Here is a 26,797-nt window from a genome sequence, read left to right on the forward strand (position 1 = left end):
GCCATTACAAATCAAATGAGATGCAATTACATGCTATTTGAAAATTGGTGTTATAAAATTGAAAGGTTATCTAGTGGAAAAAGTTGATTGACACTGGATTGCCAGGCTTTCCAAATACGGTACAAAATGCAGCGTCTCCTCCCTGTCACTGCTTAATCTATTTATCATGCAATATAATATTTATCACGAAGGCACTAACTGCTATCCATGGAGGTAGCACCTAGGCAGACTTCTGTCCAACTGGTCTGAGAGAAGTTTTGGTAGTATTTCAGAATGATGATTGAAGTTGCACAAAATTGTGATAACTAGCCAGAAAACACCTTATTTTTCTACTTACCAGAACTGTGTACACTTTTATTTAATATGAGTTCAATAAACTGTTTTGGTTTTTTTTTCTACTACTGGGAAAAGAGTTCCTTCACTCTGTCCTTAGGTTAATATACCTATAAACACAGTTGCTAAGTTACGTTTTATTGCAACTTGGATTAGGTAAATAAATTCAGCCTGAACCAAAGGAAAATGCAATGTAACCAACACAGACACTGAATGAAAGATAGATGGGCTGAACTTAACTTCCAATACAAGGACCTTTTATTTCACATACTGAATATAAGTGGAGCACACTTTTTTTCATATATTGCCTTAGAACACAGGTATTTATCCAGCAGAAGCCTTGATTTAAGTCAACTCACTAAAACAAGTTACAGAATACTTTGGTTTCATTTGAAATCAGAAAAAAGGGGTTTTAAATAGGCTAGGTTAGAATTAAATTACCATGTGGAAGACTGAGAACTTGTTTGTTTATCAATACCAAATATATGCTGTCATAGAAACATAAGATCCATCTTTTTGTAATTAATAGACAACATTCCTTATCTTAATTTCTCATTACAAATTAATTCCATAAAGATGATCAATGAAACAATGTTTTTACACCATGATAAAACAATCATTGAATCAGACACTAGTGCTGGAAAGTGTACACGGTAACATATATTATACTCCTGTCAAGGAAACAATTGATACCAACAGTGCTTCTGAAACTTATTTTTATTTTGTAAAGGAGCAGGAAAAACAGACAGATTATAAGTAAAGGGATAATAGACAGACAAGAACAGAGAAATAAATGCTTCTCACAAGGGTGCGGAGTATCAGCTTAAGAATGCAGGATACGCAGATCTCAGGTATGGCAACCAGGAACTTCACGTGAAGTGACCGTGCAAGACAGTATTACACCGTTTTATTTTAACTGCCAAGTATGACTACCATCTGTTCCTTTTTCCTCTTAAAGTCATATTAAAACAAAACAAAAACATCGTGTGGTGGAAGATTAACGTTTGGGAGGTCTGACTAAGAAGTTCATGCCAACAAAAGGGACATTCCCTTTGGCCAAAAACTAGCAGTATCTCGTTTCTATCTCCCTCTTCTGAGCTATAATACTGGGTGTGCCACTCCTACAGGCCCCACCACAGTGTCAACTGCGACAGTTAACAAGATATTTAAGAAGTCCATCCCTCCCAGGAATGCTACTTGGCCTTATTAACATAGAAATGATTATCTGGAGTCTATTCTTCCTCAAGAATGCACACCTGACTTTGTTAAGGTTAGAATGATTTTCCTTACCTCCTTTTCTCTGAAACAATATGGAAGTCGAGTCTCTGCAGCCACTGGGAAGAAGGGGAGATATCGTACTTGCATTATTATGCACTTGGAGTACTGATATTCCCTGACACTGGCTACCTCCTGCTTCAAATGATTGATTCTTCTCCATGGTCATTAGCTTCATGTTGCAGTAGTCAACAAGAAGATAGGAAAGTGAGGAGCTACACAAGTCAGAAGCAAACAAGTCAAGTTAGGGTAAGATCTGAACATGAACCAATGAGAAATAACTGCTGGTATGTGTTCTTCCCTTTAAAACAGTATCAGATTCTTTTAACTGAGGATTAATTGTGGTCTGAAAATCAATCAAAGGTAAAAGGAAGCATACCACTTTCACAACAAGTGTGGGTCTATCTACATTTTGTCATCTTCACTGTTGTAATCATTTTGCATACATATATGTACAAGTATTCTGAACACTTTAATGCTTACTGATTCTCCTCCCCAGCAGTCATATGATTTTGATCATCTTGTAATTCCTACCAGAAGCACATTTTGAAGTGCTTTGATAAAATACCTTGCCACATAAACCCAATACAGGAGAAAGTATCTTTAAGGGCTTTGATGTAGTTGTACAGTGCATAAAACAACAGGACTCTGCTCCTACTTAGGGGTTGCTGCCACGCTGCTACTATACACATGGATTGGAGCCACAGAAGTTTTTAGTAGTAGGAATTCTGTTGTTCTTTTTCAGACTTTACATATAAAATTGTAGTTTTCAGAGTTGCTCCTACTAAGCCTGTGATCCTTATGAAAGGAGATAATGACAACGGCCATAGATCATTTAATATTTAAATGCTCCTAAAATCCAAAGCTGCCACATTCCACTACACTGAGCTCTTTACAACAGGATAAGCTAAGAAAAAACGAGTATCTACTAAACTGAGTACTGGTATAAAAAACAAGAGCATGAAGAAGTATGCAAAATGGGCAAGGGTTATAATATAAAAGCAGTACTTGATTTCAATATGGTATCAATGTCTACCAATTTCTGTTTTGTTAGCAAGAGATGTTATACTTTTACATACAGAAAAAGTACTCACTGTGTAACAAAGTACCTTACACCTGCTGGCTGCTTCTTTTGCATTTATGTTTATCACATACCACCTCACAATTGGTAAAAATTCTTTGGCTAGCACCTGTAAAAGAACACACAACTAACCTGTACCAACAAAGCAGGAGGGCCACGTTCACCCTGATTCAGCGGAGTAGGTAGTTAAATGGAAAAAAAAAAAAAAGGCGAAAAACTCAACAGCTTGATAATCTGTGCAAAATGTAAAGATATTACTTCTTACACTGTTAGACATGACTGCAGTTTGACCTCCAATTAACTACTAGGATCTCGTTACTTTACCTTTTCTCCACAGAGTGAAAGAGAACTCCCACTCCCACTTGTTTTTAATTCCCTAATAGTATGTAATACTAGCCATTGACCAGTTTGTTTCCACTCCTGCTACTATGCACAAAAATGTAATGGTGCTAAACCAAAAGAAAACAAAAAATCTGACATTTACTGTTCGTCCTCTTTGGAGGGAGCTTTGTGGAAATACAAAGTTCCAGATTTCTTCTCTAACTAACATGTGAAAACTACGGAAGAAACAAAACTTGTAATCATTCTTCACTTTTCTGTTAACATCCAAGGATGGAAATAAATTACTTCAGTAACCTTTGAGCCAAGGCAAACTAAGTAATGGGATGAAGTTCATGACAGAAAACAGCATTGGGAAAAAGTATTGAAGGCAAAATCAAAAAACTGTAAAACAACTGCCTTTAAGTCAAAAACCCGAAGATGACAGAAGCCTTCTATCACACATTTATGTTGTACTTGTTTTCTAAATTTCAACTACTACCATGTACTTCACAGACACTATATGGATACTGTAAACCTTTGAAAACTGTACCTCCCACAGCAATCAAATAAACAAAGGTCTACTTTTACCTCTCCAGCTTGCATGATTTGCATAGAAATCACTTTGTACATACCAAAGCATATGCTGTGAATCCTACTCAATATTCACAGACATGAATTAACAAACAAAACAAAACAAAAAACAAAAAAGCACACCATTCAAGATGTTTTCTATCAGCAACAAGGAAGCAACCACTAAAGATTTTCATGATTCAAACTGTTACGTCTTATAAAGCTTTTTCAGTAGAATACATTTGTTCCAAATTCCCTCCTTTGCTAGGTATTGTTTTCAACACAACAGAAAATTTAGAATCACTGAAAAATTCACTTAGAAAGAAAATTTAAGGTAAATCTTTCTTGCTTCAGTTTAAGTGCAAGACCTCTAGTCGTATCCAACATAGACATGGAGAAAAGATTATTCCCTTCCTCTCTCTAAGATTCTATTAACCATCCATCCAAAGCAAAATAATTTCATACGTGCTTTGCAGTTTGCATTCCTGTTCTGATCACACGTACCACACAGCTGCCTTTGTCACAACAGCACAATGACGACCATTTCTGCTGAAATATGGAAGTTCTTTTCTCCAGTCACTGCACTGAATTCCCTCAAGAACTGCTGCTAACCCGCTGTTCCCATCCCTGACCTGTGCAGTTGACTACTCTTGCCTACACGCTGCACCTTGTCACAGTCCTCCTAGTCTTATTTGCTTTTAAAGATCATTTTCCAAGCTTTCAAAATGATTTTGAATTCTCACTTTGCATTACAACATCCTCCCTATTTTGTACTGTTCACTAATCTGTATATTCATAGTATTTTCATAAACATGACCAGTGAACAGAACAGACCCAGGAAAAACTCCTGCAAGGAGAAAACTTTTCCAAGCCTGACAGCAAGTCACTAATTCTTTCTTCCTTTTTCCAATTAATTTTCATCTACTCTGTTACAGACTTTTAAAATGCATTTTTTAGTCCTTGCCACCCCAGTCTGTTGGTGAAAATATGAAGGCAGTCTCACCAATAAAAGCCCTTCTAAAATTGATATTCTTCCCTATCCATTTGGCTTATTATTTTGAGAAATAAAACCAGATTTAGTCTGACTAGTAAATTCATACTCACTGCAACAAATTCCTTCATAGTCCAGTGCCATAGCTGTTATGGCTCAACACTATAGTAATAGAAAGAAACAAACAGAATAATCTTTCCTATTTGCATAAGCACCACAGCTTTATGCATCCTTAAAGTGCTGAAATGAAGAATTAGCTATCCTGATCTAAGTAAATCATCACCTTGTAATCAGAAACAAGTTCCAAACACACTCAAGTGTGAATGTGTTGGAACTTTGCATAATCGAGTAAATGAGTTTGGTTAGTACATGAGTATTAAAGGAAACTGTGCCTAAAAAAACAAACAAAAAAAACCACAGGACTTTGTGATGTTTTAAAATCATGTTTCTCGGCCTTGTTTCGTAGTTACTCAAATAAACACATACTCTTCTAAATAAATTGTTTGACCATTTTATTCCCATGCCAATTTACCTTTTTTTGCTACCCACCTGACATTAGCAACTCACTATCTTAACTCAGCCAGTGCTGAATGAGTATATTGATTTTAAGCACACTGCTTCCTTTTACAATATCCTCCTGTTTGTAAACTGAACAATGAAGTTTCTGCTACTGCTACAACTTCCTTTCACAAAACAAAGTATAAAAAGGGAAAGTGCTTCAATTCTTATCATGAAACTGAGAAAATTCGGAATTTGTAAAAATGCCGTCACATTAAAGTTTAATTTCTCCATTTATAGACCGCATTCTGTTTGTAACAAGGCGTTATTTTCCCTAGGAAGTATTTGGATCAAATAATCTGATTAAAAATTGAAATGCAAACACCACCACCACCTTTCCAAAAACAAACAAACAAAAACACTGGAGAGGTTGAAGTAAACCAAAGCAATTCAGATGCATTTTCCAAATACTGTTAAAATATACTGGCATTACTACTTTGTTTTCAGAGCAGAGTATCATGTACTCGGAGCCTCAGTTATTGTACAGATATCAGAGAGATTCTGCTGCTCATACACATTAAGATAAGCATGCCCTATAGTATCCTGGGGACCACGGGTAATTCATTTTCTAATTTATAGCTTATGAGGAAGCTTCTGGTAAGAAAAGTATTATCTATAGATGTTGATATCAGGTACTCTGAAATGCTTATCATTAACTCAAGGTAAAACAGAAGACATGCAGATATTTCAGTGTGTTTTTTTGCAATGATTACCAGAAAGTGAGCTATAAATTGTATACAATATCAAGTAATTCCTTCCTGGAATAACCGGACATACGCTGATTCGGAAGTCATTTAAACCCAGCTGCTTATCTTTTCCCTTCCTATGTTCTTAAGCCATGAAGATGTTGCATCTTTCTAGCTAGAACACTGCTCTTCAATAGCTCAGAAAAGAGAACCTCCTAAAATTCTTCACCATGAAAAACTCATGCCACTATAAGGACAAACTGAATCAACTGTTCTACGAGTTTTTCCTCTGCAATTACAAATCCCTGGCTGGATAGGCACAGATCTGCCATTTAGAATACCTCAGCACTCATCCCACTCTGCAAACCTAATGGAAACAAATGTGATAAAAAATTCTACAGTGTCCATCAGCTTGAGTAAAAAAGAGCAGACGTACTTTGAGGACTTCTTTACCTTTAAAAATGTGGTTTCTCAGTAAGTGACATCTCCCAATTTTTTTAGCTCAGATTTTTTTCCTGTGCTAAATTAATTTCAACATATTTACACACAATCTGAAGATCTCATATCACAGTACTTAAAAGTTTCTTTACATATCAAATATTTGGTTTTGATAAATTTAAAATTAAACTCAGATTTATATATCAGAAATGTCAGAAATCAAACTTGTCTCCTAAACACAACATACAGCATTACTTACTTATTGGTTGTTGGATATATCCTGAAATTCAGGATATATTCCTGATATATCAGGATATTCCTTAGAGCAGGTGCCTGCTCTAAGGAACCTGCTTTGGCAGGGGGGTTGGACCCGATGATCTTTCGAGGTCCCTTCCAACCCCTTCAATTCTGTGATTCACCACAAGGACGTGAAATGATTATTATTTGAAAGAACAGTAAACACTTATTTTGAAATTAATAATTATGATGCCAAGAAAAAACATCTACATACTGAGATTATTAAAATCCTTCAAATTTATCTAAATAGCTATACTTGTTATGTAAGCTTATTGAATCAGCAAAAACTTCAGTTATATCTTTACTTTATTGTAGTATCTTTTGAGCAGCCTATCTGCTCTAAAAGATGTTGTTAACATCCTAACATGATCTGTATTTGCATTTCACAACAGAGCCGAAAATCTTTAACAAACGTATTGCCTAATTCTCTAGTATATTAGAAGAGTGAAGTCTCCACGTGCCTGGTGACAGGATGAGGGGGAATGGGCTAAAGTTGCGCCAGGGGAGGTTTAGGTTGGATATTAGGAAGAATTTCTTTACTGAAATGGTTGTTAGACATTGGAATAGGCTGCCCAGGGAAGTGGTTGAGTCACCATCCCTGGAGGTCTTTAAAAGACGTTTAGATGTAGAGCTTAGTGATATGGTTTAGTGGAGGACTTGTTAGTGTTAGGTCAGAGGTTGGACTCGGTGATCTTGGAGGTCTCTTCCAACCTAGATGATTCTGTGATTCTGATTCTAGTCCCATAATTCACTGTGATATAAGATACCAGGAGAAAAATTAAGTAAACAAAATAGGATCTTGGAAACAAAATAATGTGTCTTTTGCATGGTTTTACGATGTAGGTTTGAGAGACTTGCATTTGTTCTGTGTCAAGCATCTCACACCATCACAATGACAGCAGAAAAATGGTGTTTACCTACCAAGGACAAAGTATCAGAAAGAGCCTTCCCTACAGCAGTAGGAGCACATGGCTGAGCATACTCAGAGTAAGATCCATTAAAAACCATGGTTTATAGGTACTCAGACCTATAGGGTGAAATTCAAGAACATAAGCAATAGACTGCCTGACAAAATACACCATCTCTTAATGCGTATTCATCTCTCAGTGCAGAACTGCACATCAGGAACACGCAAGCAGACTGAAGAACTCAAACAGCTCTAAAAATGCTATGTCACATAGAAACAGTCTAAAATTAATCCATAATCCAACTAAACAATAATTTAGAAGACAAATATTGGAAAGGCTTAGAGTGTCTGAAAAGCATCGTTTCACATATAAAAGTCGATGTGGGTAACTACCTCTAGAAGGAAGTGCCTCCTTACCAAATGCTTACTGCGGATCAACTATTAGTCTTTCATTTTCATTCTTAATTATTCCTTAACAGTCAACAAGAAACTGAATGAACATTTTTTTCTCTATGGTACTATTGGCTGACATCTGATCAGCATTTAAATCCGGACATATAAAAGTTTACTTGTACCTCCATTATTTAAAATTACTCAAAAGTTTGGAAATGCTCCAGAATTGAGTTAGCTCACTTGCCTCCATATACTTTTCAGGCTCAAAACTTGTACGGCACTCCATATAACCATACGCAACAGTATGCATCACACAATAATTAGTGCTAACAACTAAATTTTTAGATTGCCCTAATTAAAACAAAAAGCAGGTATTTGTGAATGAGCTGCTCTGTAGATCACAGTTAACATTATCTCTGCTTAGTACAGGCATACTTCATCACTGTTCCATAAATACTGAACATTTTGTGTGTTTTACTTAATTCTCTTCGAATTAACTTTAATTAATTTATTAGAATAGGAATTACATGCATATAGAAGAATATTTAGAGTAAATGATGCATGCTGCACCTCTTCGCATACTGACCACAAGTATGGCTACAACAGCCTTCACACCAAGAAGAGGAAGAATTCACTGAGGAATAAGTTTAATTTACAGCTTCTTGGAACACAGGAAGAAGATTAACTTGCTTGTTTTAAAATGTGTTAGCTTATTTTTAAATCTCTTGGAAGAACTATTAGCTTGATCTAGATGACGGGTTTCATACAGTCTTCTAGCAAGAGTAAACAATCACTAAGGTCACTGAGAACATAAGGCTCCTTGCACAGGATTGCAAGTAAATTCTTTACTCTTACAAGCCACTCTTTTAGCATGAAGAGATCACCTACTTATCATTCTATGGTCATCAGTCTAACTTCATTTTCTCACAAAAAAAAAAAAGGCAATTCTCCAGATGTTTCTGTACTAAATAGACTGATACATGGTATCTCAAGAGTCCTGTGATTTTTCATTGTCACAGGAAACAAAACAAGCCAAAAAAAAAAAAACAAAAATATAATAGGTTTATACAGATATAACACAGCTTTTTCTTCTTTCCTTTACCACACAGAATCAAGGTCAGTCTGCAGGGAGGATCCAAACAACTGAAAAAGCCTTGCAGAACTCTGTCCTTGTTTCAGCTAGGATAGAGTTAATTTTCCTCCTAGTAGCTGGTATGGTGCTGTGTTTTGGATTTGGGATGAAAATAACAGTGATAACACGCTGACGTTTCAATTGCTGCAGAGCAGCGCTTACACTAAGTCAAAGACAATTAAGCTTCTCACACCACCCTCCTCGTGGGGAGGCTGGGGGTGCATACGGAGCTGGGACAGGACAGAGCCAGGACAGCTGACTCAAAGTGACCAAAGGGATGCTCCATAACGCATGATGTCCACCTGAAAAATTACATGGGGTGGTGGCTGGGGTGGGGATGACTGCTGCTTGGGGACAGCCTGGGCATCAGTCAGTGGGTGGTGAGCAATTGCATTGTGCATTGCTTGCTTTGTACGTATTATTATTATTACTATTACCATTATTATTCCTCTTCCTTTTCTATCCTATTAGACTGTCTTTATCAGAACCCACAAGCTTTTACTTTTTTATCCAATTCTCTCCCCCGTCCTGCTGGGACAGGGAAGAAAATGGCTGTTGGTGCTGAGCTGCCTGCCAGGTTAAATCACAACAACTTCTTTCCTCACTATTCAGTTAATTCAGTTAATTCCAACCCCTAAGGAAATATTTTAAATACAGTTAACGGCTCAAAGACACCCTGTTAACAAAAATTGGTATGGGGCAGTTAAATTCTGATCTAACACATTCATAAAGTGCCTTGCAATGTTTTCTGCAAGAACATAAGACGCCAGAAAATAGCGTCACACCCTACTGTAATAATTTCTCATTTCATCCAAAGCTAAGTGGCATTTAGTAACCCCTCCCTTCCTGAAAGAACACCAGTGGAATCCAGCCTGAATCTTAGACCTGAAAAGCAGACCAAGATGAGGTTTTGTTTTCCTCAAACAGAAAAAGAAGAGGAGGCATCTTCGTATTAGGGAACTCGCTAATTCTGACCTGGCTCTGAAACATAGATAAAAGTTTGAATGCTCTGAAAAACCTAGTTTGATCCTGTCAGACTCAGTTTTCTTCAGAGGATGTCAAAACACCTTTAGAATATCCTTGAAAAAAGACTCCTTGGTTTTTCATGTTCTTCTGGACAGAATGACACACCCAGCATTTACAAGTTTATGAAATCTCTTGTACTTACTGTGCTTATGTACATAATAAAAAAGGCTTTATATTAATCAAAAATATGTTGAGGCAGATCTATCGTTAGCAAACCTAAAGACCTTTCCAACAAGCCTTATTTTTTCTCTACTTTTTTGTCATAGGGGTCAAACCAAATATACTGCTAACAAGAACTAGAAAAGGGAAAGGGAAAAAGACACTGGTATTTCAAATATATATATACACTATGGGCATTAGGAGCTATGTACTCATCTAATCTTTCCCTTGACGTGGGGGTTTAAGAACCAATGGGCAGCTAAGCTCCACCACGCTGCTCTCACTCCCCCTCCTCAACAGAACAATGAAGGACAAAATATGATGAAAAAGAAAGCTCGTGGGTTGAGATAAGGAACAGGTCAATGAAGGGGGGAAAAAAAGCAAAGGCTGCGCAGAAGCAAAAGGAGGAATAAAAATTATTCTCCAGTTCCATCAGCAAGCTATGTTCAGCTACTTCTTAGGAAGCAGGGCTTCAATGCACATAGCAATTTCTTGGGAAGGCAGATGCTTTCCTGACAACCTAACAGGAGTTCACCCCCCACCCCCCAGTCCCCCACCGCTTTTATTGCTCAGCAGAACCTCATACACTATGGAATATTCCTTTGGTCAGTTTAGGTCAGCTGTCTCGGCTGTGTCCTCTCCCCATCTCTTGCCCATGCCCAGCCTAATGGCCTTCCCAGAGGCAGGAATTGGAGGGACAGCCTTGATGCTGTGCCAGCACTGCTCAGCAGCAGCAGCCAGAACACGGGTGTGATAGCAGAGGTGTTCTAGCTGCAAGCGCAAAGCACAGAGCTCTATGGACAGCCAGTGCAGCTGACTGCCACAAGATGCAAAGATCTTGCCAATGTTAGCACAACCCAGTTGACACAGCTGTTCAGAAAGACTGTTTTCTTACATTCCACTCGCAGCATGCCTGCAGGATGGCAGGAGTGAAATACCTTCTTAAAGCACATCTGTTAATGGTAGGATTCAAAGAAGAGCAAGTGCAAGTAAACACACCATTCCTCTGATAAAAATTAAGTAACCTGTTAGGTAGCAAGGTTAGAATGGAAAGTACCCATTTTGAGATACTGCTAAGCTCCAAGTAAAACCTGCAAGTCAGAACAGTTGTTACCATTTGCATAAGTATTGTCAGTCCAAAGCAGAATCTGTGCATTACTGCAAGCAATAAATACCAACCCTAACAAACATTAACCTTTATTATTAGTGACTGATGATAATAAAAGCTGTATTTATACACCATGTTCTTGTTATTTCCTGAATTAAAGTTGAAAATTACTTTTTATGATATAATTGGTAAACACTATTTGAAAAGGTTCAAACTACACTGTTCAGACAGGACTGGCCTAGAGAGTGTTTGCTTCTGTAGCCCCTTGGAATTTGAACTCTTTGATCTCTTCATCTACATATGCATTTGAGAGGGAAGGAATCTTCTCCCATGGCTGTAAAACATAATTTCTCTTGTCCATGAAGAAAAAAATAAACACCAGGAGAATCCTTGAACTCAATGTCCGTTGGTTTTTTTTTTTTTTTTCTTGAGTGGCTCAGGAAAAGAAGGATTGCTGGTAAAATTCCAAGTCCTTAAACAAGCCTATAGCATCCCAGAATTAATCCCTCAAACAAAACATCTTGATTTTTATAAGGAAACAAAGGCTAATTAAGGTCAAGCTATTGGCAGAAATTTAAGACCTCCATTCAACAAATGAAAACTTTACAAATACAAATTCTAGGTTGACTCAAGTAATTGGCTGCTTAGTTAAAAATTCTAGAAGAAAAAATAATCTTAAGTAAAACTTTGCTTAACATGGAAGTAAAGATGACATATTCCATTATCTTTCCATCAAAACTACATAAGGATTTGTACATTTCCTTTTTTGCTGGTCTGGAAATTCTAGGCTGCAGTTGATGTGAAAGGTATATACTTCACTTTGAGTGGAAAAATTAGCAACATATATGATATTGCTCCCCAACCCCAAAAAAGTGTTTTTTCTTTTTACATTAGCTATTTCAATAGTCTGCATGGCACTTCTGGAAAAACAGGAGTGGCAAAATTATGTATCTTAATTTCAAAATAATCAAGCCTAGAGAACACAATTACATTATGTAATATTTGATACCAAATTAGGCATCTGCAATCAACAGATATAGAAACATCAATTTACTTAGTCCTATACCACGATTACCATGAAAAATACTTTTGAAGTCCTTGTAAGAGACGCAGAAGAAGGTGAAAATTCCTGCTATCTGGCTTTTAATATGCTTGAATTCAGACTATTTTAATAATCTCTTTTTCTGTTGGGAAAAAAAAAAAACAAAAACATTTTTATCTGACCGTCATTCAGATGATAGTTTCTGAACAATTTTGTTGAATGGACAAGCTTCTCTTGAAGCTTAATCCTAATTTCTGCAAGAATTAAAGACGAAAAATGGAGGAAAAAAAATAAGACAGTGAGAGCTGTAAAAATGCAGCTTTGGTTTTAGTTTCAGTACTGACATCACTTTGCAATCTCAGTCTTGCAGAAAGACTGATACAGCAGTTTGGCTTAACCAGAACAAAATATGGCAAATAAGAAAACGTGAAACAATCTTACACTGGTTGAAGAGTTCATTTTTAGTCACAGATTTACATTAACATTTGAAATCAACAGGAGTTCCTACTGATCAAGCCTGCATGCTTAAACAGAAGATTAGAAAGAAGAAAAAAAGACATCACAACATGCCAGGATATAAACAGGACAGACTGGTAGCTTGCTTTTTGCATTCCATAGGTTATTGTTGGTCACTGTGTTAAATGAATGAGTAATATATAGACGACGTCAATGAAGGAGTAATATATAGATAATATCAAGACTTCATCTGTTTTGTTGACACATAAGTCCAACAATACGGGCTTATTTCCAATCCCGTACTATCATTCTTAACAAGATAAAAATCTTAACACATCTTAACCTTACTAATACCAGCACACTTTTTAGTTTTTAACAGTAGATGGTTACTTTTTTTTTTTTTTTTTTTTTTAAGTCAGCTGAAGCTTGATTTCATCAGGTTGATTAAGACTTACTGCTTGCATTACCAAAAATAATGAAGTGAAACATAACTAAGATTTTTTTGCAAATATTTTAGGGATGACTAGCAGGAATTAAAGCACTCAGCACTGAAGATGACTGCAGCTTTTTCCTGGATATACAACTGTATAGAAGTAAAGAATGTCATTTTTCCAGTAATGCAAGATTTCTAAACATTTACAAAAATGAAAAAATAATTGGAACTGCATGTGAAGGGAACATAAGCTGCCCACTCAAGTGCTTTCAGGTTAATGAAAAACAAAGTGAAGATTTCTGCTCACACTTCTCTACCTCCTCAAGATAAAAAACATCAACTATTTTTATAGGATGCAGTTAACATCTGGACAGATGTCTTTAATGCACCTTATTTCAACGTTATCTTTCCACAGTGTTTCTAAATTAGAAATAGCTTGACATAAAATCAAAATATGCTCCAATTATGGTTCACTCTCACTACATAATAAAATACTTAGGTACTGGACAAACTTTCTTACAAATGGAACAAAGACTTTTTGTTTTTAAAGATAAACTAATTGGACTATTGGTTTACCTGTGGTTCCCATCTCAAAGCTTCTTGGCTGAGAATGGGTTTAATGATTACCTTTTATAACCTCTGTACTTAAGCTGCTGTTGCTTCTGCGTATTCTGGTTTCAGACATGGACATGTCTTGCTCTCTAACTGGCTGGTAAATCTAACGGAAGAAATAAAGAAACACGCGATACAGAGATCCCTGAAGCCTGAATTACACTAAACAAATATAAATAAGTAAGGTAAGTGAAAGTATGAATTACTCTCAGATGGTGATTAAAACATATTCTAGATAAAAGACTTTAAAGAGAGAAGTTGGGCTCAAAGCTGTAATAGAATTCAGTGACCCAAGCCCTGCATTCCTTACACGGACAATTTTCTATTGTAGCTTGAATCGTAAGTTGGGTTCATGATGATTTTCTTTTTTTGAATCTTTAACTCAAAACATAAAACAGATCTGTTTATAGCAGAAATGTTTCTTAAGACCATCAGTACTAAAGATAGATGTTCTGTTAATTCAAAATGCTACAAAAAAGCCAAGGATTATTAGACACTAAGTTGCCTACACATGAGGCATTCCTGAATTGCTGTTTGTATAACTACAAAACAATTTGCAACATTCAGATTTTAACAACTGCAGATGGAAGATCTGAGGAGGTAGACGGAATAAACTTTTGAGAATCAGGACTTAACCTATTACAAATTGTTTCCATCACAATCTCAGGTAGCATTTAATTCAAATACTGTGGCAAATTAGCAAAATTCTCAAGAAAAAAATAATTCACAGATATAAACTTGAATTTCTAAATCCAAACTGTTTCCATTCTAATTCTAAACAGAATATAATGTTCAGTAAAAGACATTCACCCTGAGTCAACAAGAAGAACAGTAACCCTTCTGAGGAAAAGAGCTGCTAATTAGACAATTACAGGAGATGACACTTGGTCTAACATACTTGCATCTCCAAGGAAGTGGGACAAGGCCTAATTTAACAAAGATCAGAAAGAATGTCTTCTAGATAAGAAAACAGGCTAGTTTCTGGGTGGAAGATTAAATCTGTCTGGACCCCTTGAGGAATTCAAAGGAGAGACTAGCTATAAAACCTAGCTTGTTCCAGTAATGAGATTCTCTCAACTGTAACCTGAGGCATAAGGTGTAAGGACATCCACTGCCAGGTGAGTCAGGAAATCTACAGGAAGTCTGATGGATGAGGTAAAGTACACCTACCACCTCTTTCATTTAATCTCCGAGGAGGTAGTTAGATGGAAGACCTTTGCCTGTGTATTGCATGTGTGCATTTTTGTATTTTCTGACAGTATTTAAGTATGCTATTTTAGAGCATATATACCAGCAAAACTCAAGCACACATCAGTAAAATATGCCTTTTTTTTTTTTTTAATAATTTCTTTAGATATTTCAAAAAATAAGCCAAATGGGTGAAGAAAGCTTGAGGAAAAGAAAAGGACAGGACAGCAGAAAAGAGGATGGACAATCCATTCAGAGTCAAGAACCCCAAACTATGAACCTACAAAAGCAGGTAAACACCAACACCCACCCTCCTCCAATACACGTGTGAGGGGCTGTCAGAGGGAGACAGTTGGGACACATCTGTGTAAAGGCATCATCACAAAAAAGTTGAAGTTGTATCCAAATTTGCATTGATTTATCTTCATAGTGTGGCTGATTTACATTTTAAGAAATGGCTAATTACTAGGAAATTGCTGGGGCGCAAACACAATTAAGAAGTGAGAACATATAATATTGAAGTCTTATGTTTGATAATTTCAAAATTGCTCAAGAGAGCATAACTTCATAAATTTCACAAACTCCACATAAACTTCTCAGTCTAAACAGAGTTGTTAGCTCACTGCTTCTGAAAACGTGTTTATTTCTATAAAACAGCTAGTGGTACAGAAAGAAAACTGGTAATTTTTCTCCTCCAAAAAATTACAGATGTTTTTACGACAACAACAAAAAAAAGCCACTTCTTTTGTCCCTGACAAGCCTCATAGAGAGAACTGTAATTTCTCTTTCAGTTTAGGTAACCTGGAAAAAGACACTCTCTGTAGTTTCAGTTTGGTGTCAAGAACGCAGACTGTCAAAATACTGATGTTATCAGACTAGCCATGACTTAAAAGGAAAATTTAAGCTGCCCATGCCGGTGTTTTTTTAGCAGGAGATGCCTAAGTTTTAGTAGATTCATGTAACATGTAAGTCACTACAATGTCAGAAGAACATGATCTTTTAACCACTTATCAATATCAAACTAATTTCTGTAGACAAATACCTGAAGCAAGGAGAAACAACTGCTTAAAGAAAATGGATAGTCCAAAGGATAGTATAGTAAAGCAAATACGCAATCAGGCAAAATACAAGTAATGGCTTCTGGAAACAGCAGGAGTATGGCGCAGTATTTGTATACATTTTAGAAACAAAATTTCATCATTTATTAGTTCGTAGAAACTTTATGTTGAAGGCTAATTAGTGATAAATTAAGATATTAGAAGTTACTTTACCAAAATGTCTCCTTTTATTTCAAGGTGGGCCTGATCAGTGGAATCTGTATGATTGTTGGTACAATTATTGGCTCAGGTATCTTTGTTTCTCCAAAATCAGTACTTGCCAATGCTGGAGCCGTGGGTCCTTGTTTAATCATCTGGGCAGCCTGTGGAGTTCTTGCAACACTAGGTAAACAAAGAATCAACAAAGTGTGGATCTTTGTTTAAATATTTTTATTTACTGCATACCATTCATTTCACAAATTAGGTAATGACACTTAGACCAAAACTAGTCATACCCTGATGAATGTACTAAGTATGTGCTGTTCATAAACAATAGACTAAGCTTTTAAAACTGTAATGATCATTTTCAGTTCATTTTTAAAGCAAGTGGATAAAGTAAGCAAAACTAAAACTAACTGTAATAAAGAGAGTACTTTTCTACTTAAATCACAGGCAAAATAGCACACGAAAGTTTGCTGGGTCAGGGCTGGTATTTAACATTTTTCTACAGCTGCACAAATCACAGAATCACAGAATGTTAGGGATTGGAAGGGACCTTGAAAGATCATCTAGTCCAATCCCCCAAATCTAATTTTATCACCCAAAAAATTAACGCTAAGCACCTCCCAAGTATTTCAAATAGTAAAACACAAAAAGGAATTTTGTGCATTGTGTCAGCTACAAATCATACAAAAAGTATTTTTTGAGCAGCTACAGCAATAAAACTACAAGTGTCTACTAAGATCAGCTTTGAATTACAGTGGCATTTTAATTCAAAATTGTGCAGCAAACTTAGTTTTTCCACGTTAAGTTTCTAAAAGGTAGGTCAGCCAGCGCAGTTCTCATTTGGACCTTTGCTGGAAGCGTTGGTTTCTTAAGAAATCAGGACATTCATACTTCAACGGCTGAAGTCTTAAACAAAGGTAATAGTAAATTCTGGATTGTAACTTAACAGTTTCAGTATATTTTTTCCCCACATTTACACAACTACTTGCATGTAATTAAAATTTAGCATGTACAGTACTCAAACATGGAAAAATTAATGATATATTTACATATCCAGTTCTGTAATTTTGCTACCTATGAAAAAGCACTATTTTGTTCTAATCATAGTTTGAAAAGTGCATAAACCAAACAGCCAGTAACAGGCACATTTCTTGTTTTCAGGGGCACTTTGTTTTGCTGAGCTTGGTACAATGATCACAAAATCAGGAGGAGAATATCCTTACCTCATGGAAGCATTTGGCCCAATTCCAGCATTTTTGTTTTCTTGGACAAGCTTACTTGTCACAAAGCCCAGCTCTTTTGCAATCATTTGTCTCAGCTTTGCAGAATATGCATCAGCTCCTTTTTATCCAGGTTGTGATCCACCCCCAGTTGTCATCAAGTGTCTTGCAGCAGCTGCCATTGGTAAGACTTCTTTGTTCTTGTAAAGTGACAAGTTCCATAATTGCATAGCAATTTCTGTTCAGCCCTATCAGTGAACACATAGCATAGTAGGACTTGAGCACATTGATCTTTATGATGACATCAGAAAGCAACCCTACGCTGAAAGGAACAGAACTTCGGGAAACAGAGAGTCTTTCCCACAATAACTAACTCCATACAGAAAAGGACAGAACGATGGGTTTGCTCCTAGCTTGGGTTTCCTTTCTTTACCAAGAAAAATACAGCTGCATAGAATGCTTATGTGCAGCAGAAAAGGAAGAAGTTCAGAGATATTTCTGTATTCATCAGAATGCTGTACAATTACTATTTTTTTGTTGTTGTTAATGGTACACATCTAATTCAGAAACAATTTTTCCTCACAATTTTAAGTCATCCAAACATACTATGTTAAAAAAAAACAACTATGTATATGTGAACATCTTGGAAGGAAAAAGCAGTACAGTGAATAAGGGAAAAATGTTTTAGAAGTCAACTTTTCTTTCAGTTCTGACAAATTTAACAAGAGAAATATGAATTTCTTTCTTCTAGTGGTAATTACAATAGTGAATTCACTGAGCGTGAAGCTGGGAAGTTATCTCCAGAATCTTCTCACGGCTGCTAAAATGATCATTGTCACAATCATTATTGTAAGTGGAATTGTTCTCCTTGCGCAAGGTAATTAAATATACATTAACGTGCAATTATTTTAGTTTCTGTTGACCATTTAAAAATTTCCCCAACAAAAACAGCACAACAATAAGGCTCTCTTTATTCAGTGTTGAGTTCCACATCTCATTGGAACTCCTTACGGTACTACTTATTTTAGAGGAAGGGGGTAGGAAATTCAACACTACTTATCGGTTCATAAAAATTCGTATAAACTGATCTTCAACAGCAGAATGTTTCAAAATATTAAACAGACATTGGAATATTTCTTCATTTAGTGGCAATTAAAGGGATTAATTTCAACATTTGACAGTAATCTATGTTTTATTTGCAGGAAAAACTGAAAACTTTAAAGATTCTTTCAAGGACAGTAAAATTTCTGTTAGCTCTATTGGTCTGGCATTCTATAATGGACTCTGGGCGTACGATGGATGGTAAGGTATCTTTACTAGTGTTAACGGTTATAGTTTAACAGCCTTTAACTGGTTTACTCTCTCCCTGTAGAACTCAAAGATATGATCTAAGAAAGTTAACATCTGACTTGTTATAAAGAATCTCTTAATGAATTCTGGAAAAAGAACACTAGCTTGGTAAAAGAACAAAACCTCAGGTTACTGTTTATTAGGAAAGATTCTATAGTGGATCCTGAAAGGGCTGCTGAAGGTGCTTAGATACTGCGACAATGAGGAAGATATAAAAAGTAATTCCATTAGGCAAAAAAAAAAATATATATCGTTCCTAGACTCTGCACAGGTTACCCCCATCAAAGCCCATGTTTTGTGAAATACGTAGTGTCGTTTGACTAGTACAAAAGAACACTGAATTCTCCCTCCCTGAGAAGCTTCCCATTGTAAACCTTCTCATCTGTTTATCCATTGTGTTAGACCAAAGAAAATACATTTGAAAATACTCACAAATATGGAAGGTTGGAGGTTTACATTTATGATCTACATACAACATTTATATTCAGTATCCGAAGGCTGCTTTCCACTATTACTTTCTTAAACTAAACTTACTGGAGGAATATCAATGTCTCTGCTACAGTCCTGAAAATATTTTACATACATCAGTTCCTGAAACTAACAGGAATGTGAACTGGTCTGGCTCTCTCTTGGGACAAATTCAAGATCAAGCTCTGATCCATTAATGCTATTCTTAAATGTTCATACTTTCAAGTTTTGCAAATAGATCCATATTTTTAAAGGAATTAAGAATACAAATCTTTACTTACAGCAAAGCAAGTCCTATTACGATGCGTAAGACAAATGGATTATTCTTCCAGGTTTTATTCCAAGCTTGAGTCTCTCAGCTTAGACATGAACATCTCCTGTTTCAGACATTTTTGACTCCTTGCAATGGATACAGTCAACTAGTGCCTTTATTTGAAAAATATTAGATCTTGCAAAGCTCGAAGCTCAAAAGCAATCTTGTAAATTTGAAACAAATGTCCACCAAGTTTTTGCTTATTCAGGGATATTTTATCCAAGAGCTAAGAATCTTAATTCAAAAAAACACAGAGGTACTTCTAAAAATGTAAGATGCATCAAAACTTTAAGGAGGAAAAATTAGTTACTTCAGGCTTACATTCGGAAGAAGCAGCTCACAATTTCACAGTTTTCTGTTCTGCAGTATTACCTTTTTTTTTTTTTTTTCTAAACTACAAAGGCACACAGAAAAAAGAAATAACACCTAACCTTATAACACATTACATATGACTGTTACAAACATTGTTTTAATGTTTTTCCTTCCAGGAATCAACTCAATTACATCACAGAAGAACTTAAAAATCCTTACAGGTAAAACTACATAGAAAAGTAGTATTACTAATGACAAAAAAAGAAATTGTAAAAGCAAGCATGTATTTTGGCTTAACTTTCAAAGGAATGCTTACTGAAAGCTTAAGCACTAACAGAAAGAGAGCTATTAGTACGTATTCTGGGTTTCGTAAATTTGTGATTATTATTTTTTTAAAATCCTGTTTTCTGTTTCTCTACAGTAAAGAAATATACACATACCTCTAGAGTATATGGGGGATAGTAAGAGTCCACAGTTTATTAGGGTAATATTGCCAGTGATACAGCAATGCTGATGGAGTCTTACTTTTGCATTCCTTAGAAATCTACCACTATCTATAATTATTGGAATCCCCTTGGTTACAATTTGTTACGTTCTGATAAACATTGCATATTTCACCGTAATGACTTCAACAGAACTCCTACAGTCCCAGGCAGTTGCTGTGGTAAGCCACTTTATTTGTAATAAACCATCTAAAGAAAACCATGGGTATTAAAGCATCCTGAGCAGTAAAAAAAAAAAAAAAAAAAAAATGTAAAAAGCAATCTCTAAGTTTTAAGATACAATTTATTTCTAAACTGCCAGTCTCACCTTGATTTTTCCCCATTATCTGTCATTTCTGAATCCAAAATTCATTTCAGTAGTGCCTAATTTAAACTGCTCCATCAGACCCCAAGAAAAAAAAAAGCAAGCAGAAGTAATGCAGTCTTTAGGTAACATTTTGTGAACACCACAGCTCAGCGGTTGACTGTTTTCCATAGGCATTGAAAGAATGGAAGGAAAAATAGTATCTGACTACTGCTTTGCCCTTGACAGTGATTCCAGTATTTCTGAGAAATAAACACATGCAAAATAACAAATCAAGTTTTGCCATTCTGGAGATAACAGCAAGTGGTCTGTAATTCACCTCCTCATTTTTGCTTTTATCTTAACTAAACTGAGAACTATCCTCTTTACTTCATTGGAAGACATACTATTATGGAAAAAAATCATTAAAGATTATTCTTCACATTTGAGAAATTTATATAAACTCATCTGTCCCTTCAGTTCCACTCAGTACATTTTCCAGGGGACATCTGTCTCCCAAATCATTGTTCAGAGAGCTTGTAGCAATTTCTCCTTATGAAAGTTCCAGGGGAAAACAAACAGCATGTGACATGCACACATGCATACATGTACCTCTTCACTGTGTTACAGTGCATTCACTATATGTAGAAATACTTAATCTCAAAATTAAAAAAAAGATTTTAAAATGTAGAATTTTGATGTATTTCATCCTCTTTCTTTGCACCAAGAGGTGCAAAACTGTATACTAAGTTGTATGTCGATAAAGAACTGCTTCTCTTCGTTGTACCACTAAGCTTAACATCTGTGAACAGCACACATCAGCTATCTCTAAAGCGATCAGACTAAATTAAAAGAAAATCCAACTGCTACTGGGCAGCACAAAAGGGGCACAGCAAATAGCAAAATAAGCAGAGTGCTCCATATAAAGAGGTCTATACATCTGTAAAGAGCTTTCCTGCTTGGTGCTGATGAGTGTGCTGCTACCAGGTAAAGTTAACTGATGTTAAGTTCGTGCAAAAGTAGAACTCAATATGCTTGACTTACTCAACTGAAAATCCAAAATCTACCTGTCAGTTTTAATTAAAATTCAGTTACAGCAGATCAACGTACCTACATTAGTTCCAATTCACCTTGCAGTAACAATTAACATACCACGGCACAGGTAAAAATCAAAGTGTAGTGAAAGAACTTGGCAAGTGTGTCCCTCACCTGCTCACCCATGACAAGGCCTAGGTTGCATGCCTTCATTACTACTGTTATTCTTTCTACTTGCACTGGAATCACCTTGTGTATGCACCATGCTCTGTGGTAATCATATCTATTCTTTGGCAGACATCCACAAACCAGGTGTCTTAAGCAATTTAAGTGGTTTTGTTTCATTCAAGACAATATTCCACTCTTCTTTATAGTGTGTTTCATGAATTAATTCAGGTCTTCATTTGGCCAAGTATCCTTGAATAGCAAAATATACAACAAATATTTTACTGATAAGATACATTAGATACGTATTTATTGTATTTTTAAAGAGGTGCCAACATTTCTGAATATACCAAATAGCAGTTAAAATGACAAAAACCATTCATTTTAATCCCATATCCCAGACATTTGGAGATAGAATTCTTTATCCAGCCTCTTGGATAGTACCTCTCTTTGTGGCCTTTTCTACAATTGGATCTGCCAATGGGACATGTTTTACTGCAGGCAGGTAAGCTCTCATTCTAAGTAACTTAAAATTAATTTTTTTAAGGGTGAAAAATGTATATCTATATTTTTGTATTTAGACACAAAGATATCGACATACTTATGATCTAAATGTACAAAGTAATTAACAAGTACTTACAAATCTAGCTATAGTTTATTTTGCAAAAAGAAGCAGAGGCTATACAGGTTTGAAAAATCAGAAAATAAGATTCTCATTTGAAAGTAGATATGGCATGAAAGTGTTTTTTTCCTTTTTTTTTTTTGCTGGCCAATTTTAAAGCTTGTCATTAAACAAAAAAATAAGAGTAAGAACATAACTCACCAATAACAGTCAAGATAAGAACTGGAAGGAAAAGCCATTCCTTTCTATCAATTGTTCAACACTTCTATTTATTATTAACAGTAAGATCTATCTGAATATGATAGGGCTGTACAGACTTTTTTGACAGAAGGTTGTACAGGTAGCTATTTAATATGGAAAAAAATTAAAAAGGATTTTTTTTTAAATTAAAAGATAGCATCTTCTTCCAAAAACAATTTTAGTTAAATGTACAAACTAATGATTCTGAAAACAGAATTAGTTTCAATTTCTGTGCGTTAACATTGGTTATTTCCACAATTTCAGTTTAGTGCAATATTCTTTAAATCCCATCGTACACTAAAGGAAATAGCGGTGTAAAGAAAACTCTAGTCAGATGTAGACACATAATAAAACACATTTGAAAACTTTTTTTTTTGGGGGGGGGGGGGGGGAGAGGGGGGTGGGCGGTGTTAAAATATAACACCACTTGAACTTTAGGTGCCACACTAACTAGTTTGCCTTGTTTTTGTTTTGTCAGACTTGTTTATGTAGCAGGTCGTGAAGGGCACATGCTAAAGGTGCTGTCTTACATTAGTGTTAAGCGTTTAACACCAGCACCTGCTATCATATTTTATGTAAGTATACATTCTAAGTTCAGAGAAATTACTTACAAAAAGATCTTAATACATGCTTTCAAAATTTCTTACCAGCAGCTTTGACATGTCTTTGTATCTTTGTGAGATTACTATCTGTATATAAACATATATCCTGAACATGTATTAGGAGCAAGGACTATACAATGAAAACAACTTCTTAATTCGAAAAGTTTCATTCCAGAACTGAATTTTCAAATCAAAATTTTAAGAATCCATAGCATGAAAACCAAAAAATAAAAAAATAAATTATTAGTGTTAGGCAAATCCTTTATTTCACAAGATGCCTATGAAATATTTCCTACTCTATTTCTTCCCTGTAAGGATGCATTTACATATTTTCATTAAAAAAAAAATTCTACACATTTAATAAATATATTTTAAAATAAAACTAGACCATATTTTTATTTTTTTGTGTTTTACCTTTTTATGTCAACGTAAAACCAGGTAGAGTCAAAATTCTTGCTCTGTCCACTCCCAGAGTCAACAACCAAAAAAATTAATATATTATTATAATTAAATAACATTGAATATATTAAATATATTAATAATAATTAACATTATTATAAATAAATATATTATCTCTTCCTTCTAGATAGTCAGTCAACAACAAAATGGATTAACATATACAAGATTAAGTGTTTTAACTTAAAATAGAATTCATGCTGCACAGAAAAGCAAACACACATTGACAGGCTACAGATACTATCTTTAAATGTACTGCAATTCACTTGCGCCCGGATGTTTAAGCAAAAGCACGCACAAATTATGTTCTGAATACCCTAAACATACACTCATACCTACACATAAGCTATAAATATATACACATAAAATAAGGTTAAACTTCACTAATACTAATTTTTGTTTCCATTTTTAGGGTGCCATTGCTATTATTTATATTATCCCTGGTGACATTGACACACTTATAAACTACTTCAGTTTTGCAGTCTGGATATTTTATGGTTTAACTGTGTTTGCACTCATTGTTATGAGGTTTACAAGAAAGGAAGTCAACAGACCAATCCGGGTAAGTTCAGCATTCAGCGTGACTTTTCCTCCACTTCCATAAATACTAAAACATGAACTCATCCTGAAACTCTGAATATTTGAACATCCTTAAGTAGAGGTTCCTCACCACCCCCCTTACCTGAAATCTAGCCATTTATTTGTGTTTTTTTTTTTTATGTTCAAGTTTTGCACTATGACAAAGCTCAAAGACTGGGAAAAGCCCAGGCAATGTTTATTTTCACTCACACAGATGATGGGCAGAAACTGTGGCAGATTTTCAGGGATGGGGAACTACAGTCAGCAGACTACCACTGAAAGAGTACCTGGAGATAGATCCAAACTTCACTGTACTGGAGTCAGGTCATTCATTAAACTGTATATGAATTACTACATTGCTATTTGCAATAAAGACAGATACCTTTATTAACAATTCAACAGAAAACTTTTTCCCATCTATTTCTTCCTACTTTCGCAATTGTGCCATCTAATTTCTGAAATTTTAAAAGGAAAAACATCTTAAGACAATGAAACTATGTTTCACATACGCAACTTCTGTAAGAACAGTAAAACAATTAGCTAAATGATTGTGCTTTTACTTATTTTTTTATTTATCTTTATCTTGCAGATACCCATTGTCATTCCAGTCATTGTGACATTAATCTCCATTTTACTGGTACTGCTACCAATCATCAGTGCACCTGAACTGGCATATTTGTACTGTGTTTTATTTATACTTAGTGGACTCATATTTTATGTACTTTTTGTTCATTTTAAATTCAGCTGGCCCCAGAAAATATCAAGTAAGTATACTACAGACCGTTTGCAAATTCAATAGAACATCACTAAACTTTAAAGCAACTACCCCAAAAAAGCTCATTATATTGTCCATTGCAATTTAAATTATATGCTGGGGGAAACAGGGAGGGAGGCAGTTTTCCAGACAGATGACATTAGCAAAGCTCACTGTGTGCATAAAGCCGTCTTGCATAGTCTCAGAAGGAACTCTTCATTCATCTCTCAAGGTAAAACTGATATGCAAGTATTTCCAAAGTGGAAAGTAGAACCAGCTGCAGAGGACAGAATTAATAGTTCTACAGACATTAAGAAAATCCATTATGTCTGCCTCCCCCCCTCCCAAATTATTATGTATAATCTAATCATGCAATTAGAAGCAGTGTACTCTATGAAGAGCAAGACTAGAAATCTCAAAATATACTGGCCTGGATCTTAAGATTGTTTTTATTTCCCACCTCTTATTTATTTGTTTTTGAGATGCAAATACAGAAAAGAAACAACTGCTTAGAAGGACATTTCTCTAACTCAGAAAAATAGTATTAATCTGAATACTGTTCTCAAAACAAGGTTCTAACAATGTATTTTCTTCTCAGAGCCCATCACTATGCACCTTCAGATGCTTTTGGAAGTTGTTCCAGCAGAGGAAACTACTGAATAAAATATTTTATATGTACTAGAGTGTTTTTACTTGCTATATCTTTGAAGGAAATTCCATTTAGTTGGTGCGCATTTATACTTTCTGAATTGCTATGTTCATGCTGGCATGTGTTATTTTTGCAATACTACTTAGTACTTGACGTTTATTAAATATGAGAATAAAAGATTTCTGAGCCAGATTATAGGGTACAGCAGAGCCTTTTTCATTGCTTGCTAATACGTTAAGGTTATCTTATTTTCTTCATTAATGTTACTTAAACAAGAGGAGCACTTCAATTATGAAAATGGTACTCACCTGCAGCACTGCCAGAATGCCTCTTTTGTAGTTTGAAATGCCTCTTTTGTAGTGCTGAAAGAACAGAATAGCTATCATTTACAGCATCACCTACAAGTCACACAAAACAGGAGACACATTACGTAAAAACATACTAACTCTAATCCTCAGTTTCTCAGACCAAACACTAGCTATCAAAGAATTGGAAGACTAAGGAAATGTGAAGTGAAAATGGACAGCACACCTGCCTGAAGAGAAGAGTGATTCTTTTTTTAAAGCAAGTTCATCAGTTAAGGCTTAATTTCTCAGGTATATGTGTTTTCTCCACTGCCATCCAAGGTAAAGAACACAAAGCAAATGCAACAGAAGTTATCCTCAGCATGAATGTGACTTTACAGAAATAACATCATCCTATAAATGTTCCATTTGGTAGCTGATGAAAATAAAATTAAAAAAAAAAGATCCCAAATTCACATACAGATTTAAGCAGCTTTGAATTCCCCTGGCCTAGAAACTGGTTCTGGGTAACTTCCAATACTTACTATGTTCCCTCACAGCAAATGGATAAAGAAAGTAATTTTCTCAAGTCATTTGTCAATATTTTAAAGTGATTAAATTGAGAAAGACTGGAATACTGAAAGCACAAGTCCTCTCAATAACTTTTAATACATCCATTCTAAATACATAACAC

The 26,797-nt window shown here is 35.4% G+C and overlaps 1 protein-coding gene across 1 annotated transcript; it reads left to right on the top strand.

Annotated features, from left to right (window-relative positions):
- Positions 1–13,872: 13,872 nt before the first annotated feature.
- SLC7A9 (solute carrier family 7 member 9) lies at positions 13,873–26,011 on the top strand. The gene is made up of 13 exons (XM_048068847.2): positions 13,873–14,003; positions 15,173–15,298; positions 16,302–16,449; positions 17,430–17,672; positions 18,240–18,365; positions 18,691–18,790; positions 20,108–20,152; positions 20,472–20,595; positions 22,319–22,422; positions 23,258–23,354; positions 24,250–24,399; positions 25,006–25,180; positions 25,769–26,011. Exons 2-13 carry the CDS (start codon positions 15,194–15,196, stop codon positions 25,831–25,833), a joined length of 1,482 nt encoding a protein of 493 aa, XP_047924804.1. The 5' UTR covers positions 13,873–14,003; positions 15,173–15,193; the 3' UTR covers positions 25,834–26,011.
- The last annotated feature ends 786 nt before the right edge of the window (positions 26,012–26,797 follow it).

Source organism: Anser cygnoides, chromosome 12 (assembly GCF_040182565.1).
Source record: "Anser cygnoides isolate HZ-2024a breed goose chromosome 12, Taihu_goose_T2T_genome, whole genome shotgun sequence".
Classification (NCBI taxonomy): Eukaryota; Metazoa; Chordata; class Aves; order Anseriformes; family Anatidae; genus Anser; species Anser cygnoides.

Bases quoted from the DNA above. Each gene is read 5' to 3' on its own strand.
- SLC7A9 (XM_048068847.2), top strand. From the start codon at position 15,194: ATGGGTGAAGAAAGCTTGAGGAAAAGAAAAGGACAGGACAGCAGAAAA. The intron at 23,355-24,249 runs GTAAGTATACAT...TTCCATTTTTAG, and splicing joins CACCTGCTATCATATTTTAT to GGTGCCATTGCTATTATTTA. The intron at 25,181-25,768 runs GTAAGTATACTA...TTTTCTTCTCAG, and splicing joins CTGGCCCCAGAAAATATCAA to AGCCCATCACTATGCACCTT.